This window comes from Tympanuchus pallidicinctus, unplaced genomic scaffold, assembly GCF_026119805.1.
Source record: "Tympanuchus pallidicinctus isolate F22 unplaced genomic scaffold, pur_lepc_1.0 scaffold19, whole genome shotgun sequence".
Lineage (NCBI taxonomy): Eukaryota > Metazoa > Chordata > Aves > Galliformes > Phasianidae > Tympanuchus > Tympanuchus pallidicinctus.
This window is the reverse complement of record NW_026294710.1, coordinates 15,735,820-15,753,501: the sequence shown is the minus strand read 5'-3', so window position 1 is coordinate 15,753,501 and position 17,682 is coordinate 15,735,820. Positions and strand designations below refer to the sequence as shown.

General features: G+C 42.4%; 1 protein-coding gene across 2 annotated transcripts in view; it reads right to left on the bottom strand.

Moving 5' to 3' along the window:
• Positions 1–17,682, bottom strand: part of EXOC4 (exocyst complex component 4) — a 399,307-nt gene that overhangs the window by 216,999 nt on the left and 164,626 nt on the right. The window contains exon 10 of one of the 2 annotated variants that reach the window (XM_052680723.1): positions 16,418–16,507. The exons of the other annotated variant lie outside the window; for it this stretch is intronic. Within the exon in view, the coding sequence (XP_052536683.1) occupies positions 16,440–16,507 (68 nt within the window). The 3' untranslated portion in view covers positions 16,418–16,439. The remainder of the gene's footprint in view (positions 1–16,417; positions 16,508–17,682) is intronic. 2 annotated transcript variants of the gene reach the window in all.

Below are 17,682 nucleotides of genomic sequence, written 5' to 3'. Positions count from 1 at the left end.
TGCCTAAACATTCTCTATGAGAAGAAATTCTTCCTAATATCCAACCATTTAATAATGGGATTTTTAGGTATGGCTGATGTTTGACTCAGCTGTCCAAGAGCAGAGAAAATCAATGGGTGAGGCAGGGAAGGTGACACGTACCTCTTGCTACCAACCAGCTGATGGAGTGAAGATTTCCCCCATTTACACACACACAAAACTCAGCCATATTTGAGCAGAAGAAGAGTCTGGAAGATCTAAGGCTGGAAATCATCAGCTTCTGATGACCACCTCTGCCACTGAGGCTACAAGGCCTACCAACAATTACCCCTGAGTCAGACATAATGTAAAACAGTTTTATAGCATTAAAACAAAGCTATGCTCTCCAAGCACACCATACACTGAGTGGTTAAACCAATGGCTTTGCCTGTAGAGCAGAATTACAACGAGGACTTTGGTTGTAGAGGTTAATACCTGCCAAGATCCCTAACTGGCAGAAATGTGCAAATAGCTGTAATGCTTCTGCCAGAAGACTGGTGCCCATTACTACAATGCAACGTGACATGCCTCTCACGGGATCACTGCAGATGAAGGTGTAAAAGCACCTGCTCTCTTCCGCTGCCAAAAAATGACAAAGCCCTTCAGTGCTAGGCTGCTATGCTACCACTTAACTCAAAGACTGCAGAGGAGAATGGTGGTGAGAAGCAGCTGAAGTCAGAAAAATATCGTACAAATATCCATTATTCTAAAAATAATGGGTTTCTGAACAAGATTGTCACGGCTGCTACTTTTGTTGTATGCACCACACCCCTAAGCCAGACCTCCAAGCAACCCACTGCTATTTTTACACTTTTCTTTGCCATGTAACATCCTTCCCAAATGACAGTTTTAAATGCACCCATGCTCAGCGGACTACTGCTTTATACTACACACTTAAGCATTGCAGCGTACCCTCCTTTTCCAGCCATCCTGTTGAACTAATTCAAACTATTACCAGCTTTACCTACAAGAAAAGATGCTACGAGCTTCAAGGAGAGACAGCTACAGTTTCACCAGGGGAGGAAATAAAAAAAAAAAAAAAGGCAGCACAAAGAAGCTAGTCTAACAATGAGAGAAATGTCAAGAAATAGAAATGTCAAATCCCTTAGGGTGGATTAAAAAAACCAACTCCAGTTCATCTGCAAGCAGTGTATTTTGTAATGAAATTACACTCCATAGTCTTCCCCTGGGGGAAACCTGCTCCAACTAATCAGACTGTTGTTTTTTAAAGTTCAAAACAAATGCAAGAAGGGCTACACAGCATTCATGGCCTGGATGCCAAGAGCTCCATTTAACTCTTCACATGCAAATGATTCTTTCACCACCAGGAAGCACACAAAGCTTCTCTGTCTGTCAATACTAAAATAGTTCAAGACATTGAATGCTTTCCTTGAAGCTCACCACTTAGTGCATCTTCGCTCTGTCTCTTAAATTAGTCTTCCAAAGCTCCCCAACAGCAAATCAAAAGGCTCTTCTACCCTTCTTCAATCCTCCAAAAGCCTTCACAATGCTGTCATTTCACATGATGTCCTTCATATTCTTGGCAGGGTCACCTCATGATTCTGCCAATTTATTTTTTTTTTTAATCATTATTTTTAAAAATATACTTATCCTACAATCACAGAATGGCTCAGCTTGGAAAGGACCTTAAAGCTCATCTAATCTCAGCTCTCTGTTACGGGCAGGGTTGCCACCTAGCAGATGAGGCTGCCAGGGTTCATCCAACCCAGCCTCCAACATTTCCATGGCCAGGGCACCATAGGACAAATGGTCACTGATTTACAGCAGCAGAACTGAGGTTGCTTCCTGTCCTTTGAAATGCTTCACTTAAATATCAACAGTTATCATCTTCGTTTAGAATACAATCAAGTAGATTGCATTATAATCCATTATGATTACATTATAATTGGTTCAACTTAACGATCTTGAAGATCTTTTCCTGCTCAGTTACTTGCCTTCAACACAGCCATAAAGCAAGTGACTGAAGCACTCGTGGCTTCTTCTGCAGCTTCAGTGCCACAGGATAACAACAGCAATTTTTGCACTGATGGAATTTCAGCTCTTCCCAATATGCACCAAATGGGTAGAACAAAACAGATACACTAAATGCCATCTGGTCCAAAATCTCTGGGTATCGCTGTTTCACACCATCCAGATCTACATCATAAGCCCAGATGCTACAAAAAGTCAAAACTGTCTTAAGAACAGTAAGCACTTGGAACTTCTCCCTAGCCAGGTTCTTTGTACAATATGTCATAGCCTTCAGTCTTCCTCATGTAACAAATCAAAAGGAGAGCTATCATAGAACTGACTTAACTGAAGTGCATTTTGGTGTGGGCACATCTATAAGCATGAGTCCACACAGATGCAGAAGGATGAATTTGGTGGCTCAAGCACAGAAATGTTGGACAGCACTGCTGTATCCAAGCCAGAGAACACGCAGAGCAAACACCAATATCCACCTGCATCAACGAACACTTCTGTGTTTTCCACCTATGCCCTTGAGAAATGGAAGTTTAGCAGAAGTTAGAAAAGTTTAAAACTTCTGTCTCAAAAGGAGAAGTCTACTACATCAAGTTTTTAGAGTTCAATGTCTCTCATTTACAACCAGGTGATAAAACTAATCTCATCTGTTAGCCACGGGACCTTGTTTACTTGCTTTCTGCTCCGCAGAACCAGCAAGCTGTCAAATTCCAGCACAGAAACAATTTCTCTTGCTCTGCCAATTTGGACAGCACTGTCATACAGAGCGTTTGAATTTTGGGTAGTGCTGCGTAGAGTAAGAAGATGGAGCCAATGATCCTTGTGGGTCTCTTCCAGCTCAGGCTATTTGAAGATTTAGTGATTCATAATAGATAATTCCTTTAGGACATTATGGTGATCATGTGTCTAACTACAAGTTGAGTTACCATGAGATAACTCCAAGCTGCTCCAGCCCATAGAAGATGCACTTGGAGCAAGCAGAGCCCTCCTCCTGCCTCCCAACTGACCCTCACGTGTCTCTTTTTACCTCAAAAAGAGCCACAGCCTCTCAGAATCATAGGATCATCAAGGTTGGAAAACACTTCCAAGATCATCTAGTCCAACCACTTACCCATCCCCACTATACCACTAAGCCATGGCCCTCAGTGCCACATCTCCACACCTCATGGACCCCTCCAGTGATGGTAACTCCACCACCTCCCTGGGCAGCCTGATCCAATATCATTCTTTCTGAGAATAAATTATTCCTAATAGCCAAACTGAACCTCCCCTACCGTTGCCACTCATGCTGGAAGAACCACTGTTACCTAGGAGAAAAGGCCGACCCCCACATCACCACAACCTCCTTTCGGAGAGTTGGAGAGAATGATGAGGTCTCCCCTGAGCCTCCTCTTCTTCAGACTGAACAATCCCAGTTCCCTCAGACATTCCCCATAACATTTGTGCTCCAGACCCTTCTCTGGACATGCTCCAGGGCCAAATACCTTTCCTGTAGTGAGGGACCTAAAACTGAACATAGTAAGTCCTTTTCTTAGACTGCAGCACTCTGTCAGTTATTTCTGTTACGTTTAGCTCCACACAAATAAAAGGCTTGTATCTGTTCAGTTAATTGTTTACCCTGAACAGTTTCATTACTTGTGTTCATATAAATGAAATGTATGCTCTTTTCCTTATTGATAATTAAAAAACACTACCGGATTTCTTCTGCTTGGTTATCCTTGTAGAATTCCTCTCCATTAGCAAAACCAGTTGTAAGGGCTGGATGAATAATTCTGGAGCAACCATTCATAATGTTTTACTGCTTGAAGATTTGCACATTCCTCTTCAGAACTATTCACTAACTGGAGATATTTATTAGCTGCCTGCAACCCAACTATTTACGTACCACTCAAACCTTCACCTTCCTTAATTTAAAGCCAGCAGAAAGCTGTAGTCTAAGTTGGCAACAGCAAAGCGCGCTTTCTGCAATGAAGCTGATGAAGTGAAATAAGTGCAGTTGAAGAAATAACTGGGATGGAGCAAATGTGGTTCCAATGGTGTCTTCTCCTTCAAGGAGAACACCAGAGCCTCTGCATCTTGAAAACCAAAAAGCAATTCTTTCTCGACATCCACTCCCCCTCCGCTCCTCCCTGCACTTAAATAAAACTGTTTGTGGGTGTTTGGAGACCTAAAAACCCAAGTACCACTCCATCATTAATATTTTAATTGAAGACATGAATATTCATGACTCTTTTGCTTCTTTAGAGGACAAGATACGATAATTAAATAATTCTAATATGTAAATGTGTTCCTGTCATGACACCTTGCCTTCATCTACATTACAAAACTAAGGCATTTTTAGCTCTTTCATTATTTATGTAATCCGGATTCTTTTCTTTTTTTTTCCTCCTCTCCTTCCAGACTGACAAGAGTTACTGAATGCAGACCACACTTTCTGAGTTACAGCAGTGATTATGGACTATTTCTTGACTTTGCCCATTTTGGAGGATTTTCATGTTGTTGTGCTTTTGTCTGACATCTCCTGTTTCCAAGTTAATTTTAACAGTATCTCTAAGACCTGATATCTGCCACAAGCCCAGGAGAACAGAGGCAAGCACGGAGTTATTAAAGATTTCATCATTTCTCAGACTTCAAGAATGCTCCAGTAACAACAAAAATGTATTGGTTTCCAGAAGAGACAACAGCAGTAGCCTCTTCCTACAGTAAATATCACATTTCTTTCATTTGCAGCTATAATTGACAACAGCAAACTTGGGCTGATTCTGGAAAACGTTCCCTGTAACTGCTTGGAAAGTCCCCATTTAAATACAAACTGAATTAAAAACCCGAAGCGTGTCAAATGAGGACAAAAAACTGGAAAGGATTTCCAGGATCATTAAGTTTCCCCTTCAGCAACTGTGCCCCATCTCCCACATCTGCCTCTCTGTAACCATCATAAGCTCAAACACCAGAAGTTTCTTGCTTTCACTGCTCAGAGCTCACTTCTCTACTTCTTACAAACCTTTTTCCAATCCCTGGATTCTTTATTGGCTGGTTTACTCCTGTCTGTAGCAAACACCATTTTCTGCTTTTTAGCAAAAAGCTCCTCACCCTCACTGGAGGAATCTGATGCATCCCCTTTCTGACTACTTTGCCCCAGTACGAAATGGTCTTTTATTTCCCCCCTCAACAGTAGCAGCCAGAAACTGCACCCAGTGTTTCAGATGCAATCTCAGGGACTTGCACAGTGACATCAATGCCTTCCAATCTCTGCCTGGGTTGCATTTGCCTTTTTTTTTTTTTTTCCCCTTCAGCATCTCAAAGTCATTCTGTAATCAACTAGTGGTATAATCACCACTTCTTATCCTCTGTCATTTCCAATTGATTAGCTCCCAGTTTTATAGCTGAAATTTCTGTTCTCAAACCCCATGTATGTGCACCCTGCTTTTCAACCTACTGAATTCATCCCCTTTCTAATATTCTGGTTCCTAAGGTCACCCAACTTCTGCTGGGCATTTCATCATCATCACCATGGTGGCCATTCCTATAGGAATGCAAGTCATTAAAATACTTCCTAAGACAAACATAATGAGAAAGCCAAGTCCTCAAGACTTCTGAAGACATCCGGTAACAGATTGCCAATTAAATACAAATAGTATTTGAGAACTAACTTCAGTGCAACTTATGTTGGGTACTTCTACTTATTTTGGGTAATGTGCTCTTGTACAGAACTGGAGACTCCAAACGAGCCATCAAGAAAAGGACAATTTGGTAGGTCAGGTAGGAGCAGGCAGCTGCTTGCAGATGGAAACCATTCCCAAAATCACACTACCTTTGCTAAAAGCTCGAGCAACACTTGAAACGTACTTTGCTTATTTGATAAATAAGTCTCGTAACAACAGATAATGCAGTAAAGGCTGGAGCTGCTGTAAAAGCATCTCCTCCCAGTTCCAAGTTGCACCCTGAGAACTGCAGATGTTTAAAAGCACCTTTGTTTACACTGCCCTTGGCTCACCTGAACATGGAATCAGAATCACAAAAGTGATCATCCAAGTCTAAACGCCCACCTATCACCAGTAGTTCCCACTAGACCACCTCCTTCAATATGACCTTCCTGTGTAGAATTTGTTCTACGCAAAACCATTTGACAGCCAATAGATGGAACAGGGACTGCCAGAAATTCAAAGCACTCAACTTCTAACTTCAGTTTGGTCCAACTTCAGTTGGACTTTTCTGAGCTGGGTTGAGCAACACTGGCATCCTGCAAGGCAAGGCAGATGGGTACATTCTTTCCTTTTATACAGTTCTGCTTCATTTCAACAGAGATGAAAAAAAAGAATCATAATTTCAAGAGTAATTAATCTCTCCAATTATATTAGAAAACAGAGCAAAGTGCTGAAATAGAGCAGTCTTTGCTGGAAGTCTGACTTTATTGCGGAGCCATCAGTCCCAGCACTGATTGTTCACAATAGTAGATCAAATAATCTGGAACAGGTACAGCAGGGAAAAAAAGAGCATCACAAGCACTTCAGGCACTCAAACCATAGAGGGTTTCCCAGTGGTGTTCGGAGAGCTTTCAAATCTCCTGCAACACAAAGATGCTTAACATGGATACCATGGAAAGAGGCCAACAGCTGCTGTATATTTCGTTGTCCTGCCAATGGCTGCATGTTCTGCTGATGCTGGCATGCTCAGATGTTTCCTGGTGAGCTTCATCGTGTCTGGTTTGGCATTCCTAATCGGTACTACAACAACAACTCCCTCCCAGAGCGTGTCAAACAAGCACTGCTTTCCCCACCTGCACAGGGCTGGTGGGGTGTAATTTTTTAATTCCTAAGTGAGGATTTTTATATATCGCTTCTCTCCCTGAAGGTTAATACTGTCTTTTGATAATCCCACTGTATACAGAAGACTCAGAAAAAGTGATGAAAACAGAGTAATTCAGCCTCCTAAGAAAGGAACGTGCACAAAAGTGGGTTATGGTGTGGCTATGCTATGGTTAGATGTAGAGATGTCCAACAAAGTGCTGCGCAAGCTGGAGCCACAGGAAAGCAGCAGGATGGCCACAACCAAGCCCTACTATTATCCAGATCACGCAGGAACCAAGCAAGGGTCTGCCCGTCCACCCCATCCCATGCCAACAAGGAGATCCTCAACAGTAATCTTCATCCCCTAATAACAGAAAGCATTCATACTTCTGACAATTCTGATCAAAAAAAGCCATGAAACACAAGGAAAAAGGATTCTCCAAGTCCCAGCTGAGGACTTATTTTAGTGTGTTTAATTCTAGGCTGGTATCAGCCAGATTTGACTCATGCAATTGTTGTTGATTTCAATATCCAAGTCGGGACTGGAACAGCCACTGAGAGCCACCTTTAGGATCTAGAGATCCTTACTTCCAAAACTGAGCTCCAGGGAAAAAACAAAAGAAAGCAGCTGACAGAAGCGCAAAAGATGACACCCATCTGCCCCAATACCTTCCCACTTAAACAAGAAAACAAAATCAAGGTCTGAAAATTCCAAGCAAAGGAGAAGTGGTGGCACTGATATCAAGGAAATTAAGAGAGAAGAGAGAAAAAGCCATCTGATTCGTAAAAAAAAACAGCAAAACACCACAGCACACACACAGACCCTGAGTCAGAGGAAAGCAGTGCGCACTGATGGAGATGCATGAGGCATCCCAAGCTCCAAATCCATCCATAGCTCCCACTGAAAGGTGGTGGCAGACTTACCCATCCTCTGGCCTGCTTCCCTCGTGCATCTCGGTCCAACCATACTGAAACATTCCTCCAGATACATATATATACGCACACACACACACCTCAGTTACCATTTTTCTGTAATTAAGCCTAGCACACTATGCAACCACAACAAGATGTTGATTAATTTACTGATTTGATTTAAACGCATCCTAGTTGCGTCAATCTCCTCCCTCCAGATCTTCTGAACAACCTTCACTTCTTTATTAAGACTGGGGATGTAATCATTTCCTTTTCACATATGCAGATGGGACAATTATTCAGACGTCCCTCAAAACAGCTTGCAACAGCAAGAAATTCACTGTAAGCCCGTTTGCCGCATGCACTGCCTGAATGTATAAATCTGATCACACGTGGTAAGTTTGCTAAAGATATTACAGTGCTCCCTAGGTCATCGCAGAGAGTCAAAAGCTAAGACAGCAGTAAAAAAAATATAATAATAATAAAAAAGGAAATTCTTGACTCAGAGTGTGTTGAGGCACTGGCACAGCTGCCCAAAGAAGCTGTGGATGGCCCATCCCTGGAGGTGCCCACAGGCTCACATCCCTTGAAGCATTCCAGGTAGAGGTGCCATCCAGAGGAACAGAGTTTGGAGGAATGCACTGCTTGTTTCTCATTGGCTTTGTCACAACCACGTGTTACCCCACTTGGTGACGATCAGAGAGCTGGAGCACCTCTCCTATGAAGAGAGGTTGAGGGAATTGGGCTTGTTTAGCCTGGAAAAGAGAAGGCTCCAGGGAGACCTCATTGTGGCCTTCCAGTACTTGAAGGGACTGTATGAACAGGAGGGGGAATGACTGATTACATGAGTTGGCAGTGATAGGACGAGGGGGAATGGTTTTAAACTAAGACAGAAGAGGTTCAGATTGGGGGCTCTTCAGGGGAAAGTTTTTCAAACAGAGGGTGGTGATGCACTGGAATAGGTTGCCCAAGGAGGTTGTGGACGCCCCATCCCTGGAGGGCACTGGTGGCTCTGGGCAGCCTGGTCTGGTGGTTGGAGACCCTGCACATAGCAAAGGGTTGGAACTAGGTGTTCACTGTGGTCCTTTTCAACCCAGGCCACTCTATGATTCTATGATATGATTCTATGAAAACACAAAGCGCTTTGCCGTTGAGTAGAACCAAACTCACACCCAGCAGTTCAGCCAAGCTATCCTCAACGAAGGTCTGCAGGCAATTTGTGGTCCATAAAATCCACTCACATAAGCTGACTTACTGTCTGCAGCTACTAAACCGAAATAAAGGGATACCATAAATAAATTGGCTGCTTTCCTGACTTCTGGGTTGGTTTTTTTTTTTTTTTTTGTTCCAGATTTGTCACAGGGTTCTTAAATGATTGAAGACCATCACTTTAAAAAAAAAAAAAAAAACACCTGAAATTTAACTGACCTAAATGCTATTTCTTTAAAGACAATATCTGCCAGCCCTCACAAAGACTACAGACCCTAATATTTCCGTTCTGGGCCATATGTGCTATTCTCAGGCAAAAATAAATTTGTTAACAAGTCTGCAAGAGCAGTTGGCACTTACTTATGCCAGTCTGTACTAACATCTTGAGACTTTCTTTAATAAGAAAAAAAAAGAAGGAAAAAAAACCAAGAATGTTCCAGGAAAGCACAAGCCCAGCAGAACATGCCCAGGATGCATGGGAAAAAATAGTAATTTAAGGAAATATTTTAAATTCTTCTGCTAATGGAGAACAGAAATGTTGGCAAAGTTTGTTGTTCGTAAACGTGGGGATCATCCAGAGGTCCTGAACATTTTAAACATTCAGTGTGACCATCTGTCATTGACACAGTCACTGAACAGAACGAGCAATTACTGAAGCCCTTCTCAGACATAATCTGTCAACCATATCCAGTTTGGCTGCCAAGAGAAATCACGCTGAGGACTAGGAAAGCAGATTGCCCCTCTGGGAAATGGAATGGATCCACCTGAGCAGGTGAACTGTGGCTGTGAAAGGGGGTGGGATTCAAAAACCTCACAGCAGTCCCCGATCACCCATCAGAGTGTGCACCATGTTTTCATACATAATGGTGTCTGGATGCTCCATCCCCTTGCTCTGTACAGGGTGGGGAGAGAAAGCAAAGGATGCAGAATCAAAGCTATGGGGATGGGGGCAGTAAGGGTTTGGTCAGAGGTGTTTGCAGGTCAGCAGGAGCAGCAAAAGCAGCTCAGTATTGTGAGTCACACAAGTTTGGTGCAGGTTTAGTGGCATGGAGGTGATGGGTTGGTGGTTGCACTACATGTAACATTTAGTAAGGCCTTTTGCAGATAAGAATCCATTGAGTTTTACTTCTCAGTTGTTCCTAACAGTGTGGAGGTGGCACCCAGAGATGATTTAGCCAGCCAGAAATCTGCCTCTGCCCTTACCACTTCGTGCTCGTTGTTCAAGTCTGCATCTAGTTTGAATATATCTCAATTCAGCTTTGAGCTACTGTTTTTTCTTACATCTTTGTGCACTAATGCAGCATTTCAATACTCAGCACTTTCTCCCTTTGAATGAATGTAATCCTTTTTTTCCCCCTCACCCCCAAACTCAGAGACAGTAGAGAGACTGCGGCTTTAAAACCTCTCGTAAATGGTATTTTTTTCTATATCCCTCAACCATGATCAGCTCTCCTCTGTCCAATGCTGACCATTTATATTAAAGAGTGCAGGCTGTAGCCTAGGCACGGGATCAGTATGAACACTCTGTGTCCTTCAGGAACATTTAGGTTGGATGTCAGGGGGAAGTTCTTCACAGAGAGAGTGGTGAGGTGCTGGAACAGCAGCCCAGAGAGCTTGTGGATGCCCCGTCCATTCCTGGAGGTGTTCAAGGCCAGGTTGGATGGGGCCCTGGGCAGCCTGGTCTGATATTAAATGCGGAGGTTGGTGGCCCTGCATGCAGCGTGAGGGTTGGAGCTTCATGATCCTTGAGGTCACTTTCAGCTCAAGCCATTCTAAGATTTCAGAAAGGAGTGGTTTATTCTCAGTCCTCACATGATTAAAACTTTGATTCTGGATGTAAAACCCATTTCAAACAGACCACAGCTCACCAAGGAACCTGATCAATCTGCACAATGCTGGAGTCATTTCTCTGTAAATCTTAATATCAAAAGCATTTCTTTTTTTTTTTTAATTAGCATCTGCTTTATATGTTATAAGGACATAAGTAAATACAAGACTGCCTAAGGAAACCTGCTAAATGCTGTGTTGGTATATAGAAGCTTTAAATCCTCAGTAATCCTAAAATATTCCAAGTTGGAACCCATATTGATCATAAAATCCAACTCCTGGTTCTAAACAGCACCACCCAAAAATGAAGCCATAATATCCATCAATACATTCAGATTAAAGACAGGTAGGACATGGAAGAAATAATAATTCCATAGTTAAAAGTGATTTCTGCCCACACCATGCTTCTTCAGCAGAAGAAATTTCCATTTTGGAAATGCACATTTGCATACAGCAGAAATTAGGAAAGCATCCATTATTTTGGATTATGTTCTTACTGACGTTGCTAGTTGTCCGTTTTAAAAGAAATAGATGAATGAATGACTGAACAAACAAAACCCTATGCAAACTCTAGTATGATCGTGGCTTAAAACATACAAAATAAGGGGAGAAAGAGAAAGATTCATCCCTTTTTTCATGAGGCAGGAAACAAGAAATTATTTTCAAAGCTTTCGGAAGCCAAGCTAAAGCTCTCATCAGAAAACCCAGCAGGGTAGGCTAGCACACACTGCCCACCCATCCAAAAAAGTTTTCCCTGATGATTACCTGAATCCATCCCTAGCTTTTGTTGAGGAACTTGTCAAGAATCTTCAGAAACATTACAATTCATAAAAGCTGCATAAAACTTAGCTAGAAAGACCTTCAAAGACTAAAGATACACTCTATCATACAGGCAGGATAATTTAGAATTACCACAAGGTCTGGACAGAAGCTACAGACCAGCTGCTTCCATCTGGCTCAAGTGCCAGTGCAGCAGTTTTGGAAAGGCGTTTGCTGCCCACTGCTGCCCAGCAGTGACCAGATGGCAGCAATGTATGAGAACAGGCTACACTGATGTGGGGTGAGGATGACTCCACTGCGCAAACAGTGAGCAGGACTTTAAGAACATCAGGCTCTTTCAGAATATCAGCTCTAGCACAGTTACTGCACTGGTCATTTGGAAGCATCATTTAATAAATGACTTTAAAACTAGGCACAATATACCTTTAATATTATCATTGGATAGATAGAACCAACTCTGAAGAACCATTGGAGTTAGAAGGGACCCTTAGAAGCCACGTAGTCCAACCCTCCTGCAATGAACAGGGATACCTACAGCTCCATCAGGTGCTCAGAGCCCCATCCTGACCTTGAATGACCATCCACCATCAGCCCAAGCATCCACCACATCTCCGGGCAGCCTGTTCAAGTACTTCACTAAAATTACTAGCCTTGATTTCTTACAATCCCATACCAATTCCCAATAAAGGTCTTGCTGAAGTTCTGCAGTAAGCAGTAAGATGATGGTGTTACTGTAAGGTCTCAGAAATCAAGTTCTGGGGAACAAACTGAACTGAAAGAAGCCAAGTCACTCAACCAACCAAGTTTCTTTTAAAATAATAATAAAAATATATATTTGATGGACCTGATAGATATAATGAAGTATACAGTAATTAAGGAAATCACTAGGGTGGAGATAGCAGAAAATAGTAATGTGAATGTGCAGTGGTTAATGAACTACAGAAGAAAAATAATTACTTATGCTGGAAGAACTGCTGGTCTGCGAGTAGGTTACTAATAAAATTCCATGAGGATGAGCTCCTGGACTCCTCTTACCTATAGTCTTTAATCACAGCTTCACAAAAGTTAATGTGCAAAAATAGCTGCTGAGGAAACCAGAATGGAAACTATTACCAACACAAAGGAGAATGTCATAATGCATACCTTGAGCACAAGAGAAACATAATTTGATGCTACGTATTTTAGTGCAGGAGGGAACACTGTTGGTATTTAAGGAACTCGTGAGACATCATCTGGAATATCAATCTGAAACAAAGGGATAACAGAACCGAAATAGAAAAACTGTTTGCAGGACAGGAGGATGATCAGCACATCTTAAAGATCATAGAATGGCCTGGGTTGAAAAGGACCACAATGATCATCCAGTTTCAATCCCCTGCTGTGTGCAGGGTTGCCAACCTTCAGACCAGGCTGCCCAGAGTCACATCCAGCCTGGCCTTGAATGCCTGCAGGGATGGGGCATCCACAGCCTCCTTGGGCAGCCTGTTCCAGTGTGTCACCACCCTGTGCGATCTTAGAAGAAAAAAATGGGGTTTGGATAATTAAATAAAAGGATCAGGAAGCGATAATAGATAACTCAACAGCCCACATCCCAACAATGCATTCTTCTACTTGGAGATGGTCAACAGATACACTGTGTAGGCTCTATTCACTCCCATTTCTGCAGAACTTCCCTACCATATTGCAAGCTATTATTCTTTGACAACTATTATGATATGCCAGTTATGAATATCAGCTATCAAAATATTGTCAGCAGCTTAGCAAATACTAAATGGAAGAAAAATGCTTTCTAATTAAGTCATTAAAAACAACCATTTTCTGCAGTAGCTCTGTCTAGGAGTCTACATGTTGATCAGAACATTAGCGTGCTCATCACCACATAATGACAAAACACACACAGTCTCTATGGAGTTGACAACAGAAGTATAATTTAAGACAAGACGTGTAGAGGAGAAAGGACAACTCAGCTACAGAACACGATAGCTGGGGGTCTTAGAAAACACAGATCTACTCATTTCCAATGACTTCTTTGGAGCACATGATACATCTTCTAAATTGGGCCATTTATTACAGAATCAACTTTAAAACAACTTTCAAATTCTTTTTTTGTTTCCAAAGAGACTTGCATTTTCTCACTGCTCATCTGCCTTATGGAACTTGGATTCTAACTGAAAAATACATCAGTAAATTGGCATCCCCCACTGAGAGAGATAAGAGCTTTAGTCTCTAAATAAAGATGCTGAAACACTGACAGGTATTTCTGAAAGCTCTTTTGAAAATTCCTTTATAAACAGTATTTATTTGACTAAACTATCTGATCAGAGCAGCACTTTTGCAATACGAGTGTTTGCAAAGTGCTTCAGTTCTTCAGATAAAAGTCACTGCGGAGCTATTAGCATCATTTGGAGAACTACCTTCCACGAACGTGTCAAAGTCATTTGTCCCCAGCGAGGTCTAATTTCATGGCAAGTTGGGCTTATTTTGAAACCTTTATTCTTGAGTTATCCAAGTACACAAAGCCCACGTGGAAAAAAAGAAAACACATTAGGTTGGGAGTGTGTCTCTAAAGCACTGGGAAAGATTAGCAATGTCTTTGCAACAGAGAAGAGGATGCCATTAAGTGCCTTTGTGCGACCTGCTGACAGCCAGGCTAATAGTTTATTGGTAGCACACATGGCACAGTTACACAAACAATTCCCTCCCCTTGGTGTGCAATCGTCCGCCCGCTCTTTGTTACCCCGGTATTTACAGCTTTGCAAACAGCTTCCAGCAGGTTGTGTTTCTCCCACTGTTCAGCTCAGCATTTCAACTCTTAAAGAGTTAACACGTCTTCACCAAATAATATCTCTGCAGGTGTCAGCTCCTTGGAAGCAGATAGGTCCAAAGGGCAGACACATCCTTATAATGAGAGAAAGATTACGAGGGGGAAAGAAAAGGAGCCAGCATGAGGCGTAAGGAGTGCTTTGATGAATGATATAGCCCAGCATTAATGAGATCTGGTAATTCTACATTTCCAGAAAGCTGTGGTCGTTAGGACTATGAGGATCATCATTTTATTCCATGGGAACAGAAGAAAGTTTGGGACAAAAGGCAGCTTATCAAGAAATCAGTCTCCTTTGAATTAACTCAGCTGTGATTTGCAATGTTTCCCATCCCCTCCAGTACCCACATTTGTTTAGCTGTGGTTACTGCTGTCCTCAGCACATCAAATACAAGGTACCTAATCCACATCCAAACAGACTGTACTTCTTTTAACACAAATAAAGTGCCTTGGCTGGAGAACTGTGTCTCCCACCGTGCCTACTGCCATGAGCCCATCTCTTTCCCAAAACAGAAGGCTATCATTCCACTCAATCATTCCTTCCAAGGCACAAGAGGCAACATCTCCATCTTTCCCCCCTCTCAAATCTTAGTGCAATTCCACTTGTAGTTCTGCAACCTACTCCCATGTAAACCACAGAAAAAACACAGTGACACACCCTAAGGATCAAATCATGCAAATCCACTCTTCAGTACAAATTTAAAGCCATGTCACAGAATCATACAATGGCCCGGGTTGAAAAGGACCACAATGATCATCCAGTTCCAATCCCTCTGCTATGTGCAGGGCAGCCAACCATCAGACCAGGCTGCCCGGAGCCACATCCAGCCTGGCCCTGAATGCCTACAGAGATGGGGCATCCACAGCCTCCTTGGGCAACCTGTTCCATGTGTAAGTTCTGATGATGCTTTCACTATTATTCAGCAACAAGCCTAGTCCACGATTACAAAGTACTGCGATAAACCATCACCAAACAGCCTGAACAAACCTGAACAAACCTGAACCCCTTTTGTTTTCCAAAATAATCCAAACCTGCATAAGCTCAGTATTATCCCAAGTGGTTAACCAAGGCCCTTTCCCATTAAGTGGCTGCGCTGGTGTGCCAGAACCTAATTCTCTCCATAAATGTCAGTGAATGAAGATGGGAAAAAGCACAGGACAAAAATCAAGATAAAATCTAGTTCACCAAGCTATGCCCCACGAACAGCGCAGTGTCCCAGGGCAAAGTAGGGGCCTTGGGATACAGAATCATTAAGGCTGGAAAAGACCACTAAGATGGTCTAGTTCAACCCCAGACCATCCCCACCAAGCCCAATGACCATATCCTTCAGTGCCAGATATCCACCATTCCTGAACACCTCCAGGGACAGCGACTCCCCCATCTGCCTGGGCAGCCTGTTCCAATGCCTCACCACAACCTGACCTCCCTTGGGGCAGCACTGGGGTTTCCCTGGAGGGTCTATTCCAGGCAGCGTAAGCCACCAGTGAAAGGTCTCACGTTCAAGCTGCTGAATTCCCTTCTATGCCTAACCTCAGTGAGATCAGCCACAGCAGTATGTAACAAACCTGTCTGATCGTTTTCCATTTCCAGAGCCACCCCTCTCCCCCCTCCCCAAATATGCACTTTCTCTCCATTCAAGAAATCACGGTGCAGTTCACACTGTTTGCCACCTTCACACATCGTCCCCAAAGTGACGCTACAACACGGCCACTGTATTAAACCATAAGTGATCACAGAAAAACCCAACACCATACCAAACCTTGATGCTTTTTTCCTGCCCTCGTTTGCTTCCAGTGTAAGATTCATTCTGAAAGATCCACCTTTTTATGAATTTAAATCAGCTTGAATAAATCTGAGTGTTTTGATTGACACAAAGCCTTTTGAGATGGCTCTGCTTCCTCACTACTGCTATTTCTACTCATAAATATTTATATGGAGTTTTTAGCTTTAAAAAAAAACCTAATTCCAAATATTCATACCTACTTTAGTTGATCCTTCCTTGCATCTTTATAAATATGTCTTTCAACTAGCTTTTGCTTAATGTATTTGCTTTCCACTGCAAACAGATAATGTGCTCACATGGAACAGGAATCCTCCCCATCTACAGGCATCTCCTGACTCTTAAAAGGGATCTGCTCTGCTCACAGGTCTTAGACTCCCAGACTGTAGCTAAGAAACCAACAATACATTAAAAACACTCAAATTAAACACAGCACAAGCAGATGCTATCAAGAACTAAATCGGTTGATTCTTTTATTTTTATTTTTTTTTTCCTCCCCCCTCCTCTCTCACTATATTTGAAATTTCACTTTGGCACAACTACTGCTCCACTATCAATCCCCTCCCCCTCCAAAACCTGATTACTTCAGAAGGATTGAGGCAGTATGGTTTCCACCTCTTGCTGGCTGGCACAGCTCCTATCCCCTCTTTCACACCTCTCAATTTGGCACTTTCGGAGTTCAGCCAGACTTCAGGAAGCTGCAACATCTGATCACCTGCTCTGCTGCACCACTCCTTTTCTCTATGTTCTTCTCCCTCCCCTATTTTTCCTCTCTGACATCTGTTCCACCATCCTCCTTAAAAAAAAATAAAAAAAGTTAAACCAAATAACTTTATTTTGTACATATTCTGATATTTTACCATTTTTGCTAAAAGCTTCCATCTTCTCCTAATGATAGAAGCATTTGCAGTTGTAAGCATCTTATACTTCAGTAGACATTCACACTCTCCTTCTCTTCAGGCTGCTCTTGTACATCATTTTTATTCTCTTGACTTTATCTCATAATGTCTCCTCTCTTCCTTCTCACAACTATTCCACAATCCTGTGCCTCATTAATACAACTGTCACATCACACCTTTTCCTTACTTTACTTTCGCTTTAAAAGTAATCCATTAAAAAAAACTGATAATTCTATTTCTTTCCCCTTTTTTTTTTTATTATTTTTTCTTTGTTTTCATCCAACTACTCTGCCACATTTCAAAACCTTTTGGTTTTAAAGCTGGGAGTCACATGCCAGCTGTCCTACTACTACTACTACTGCTGACTGTGGATAATCCAAACACCCCAAAATGAAGCACGAGCACAGAGCAGTTTCTTTGGAGATCACAGCAGTCACAGTGACCCAGTGGCTGAAGAGGTCACTCTTCAGTCCCACCTCATCTACCACTTACATCAGCCATCTCCCAGCACTTCGGACTCACTAATCCAATGCCTTCGAATCACTTTCTCCACTGAAGTAGTGCCAACTTCCCCTCGCGTGAGGTTTATCTGCTCCAGCCCATATCATCACCTGCCGTTTCCAAAGAAAAAGCACCAGCTGTTCTTCATCCCTCCTACACACAGC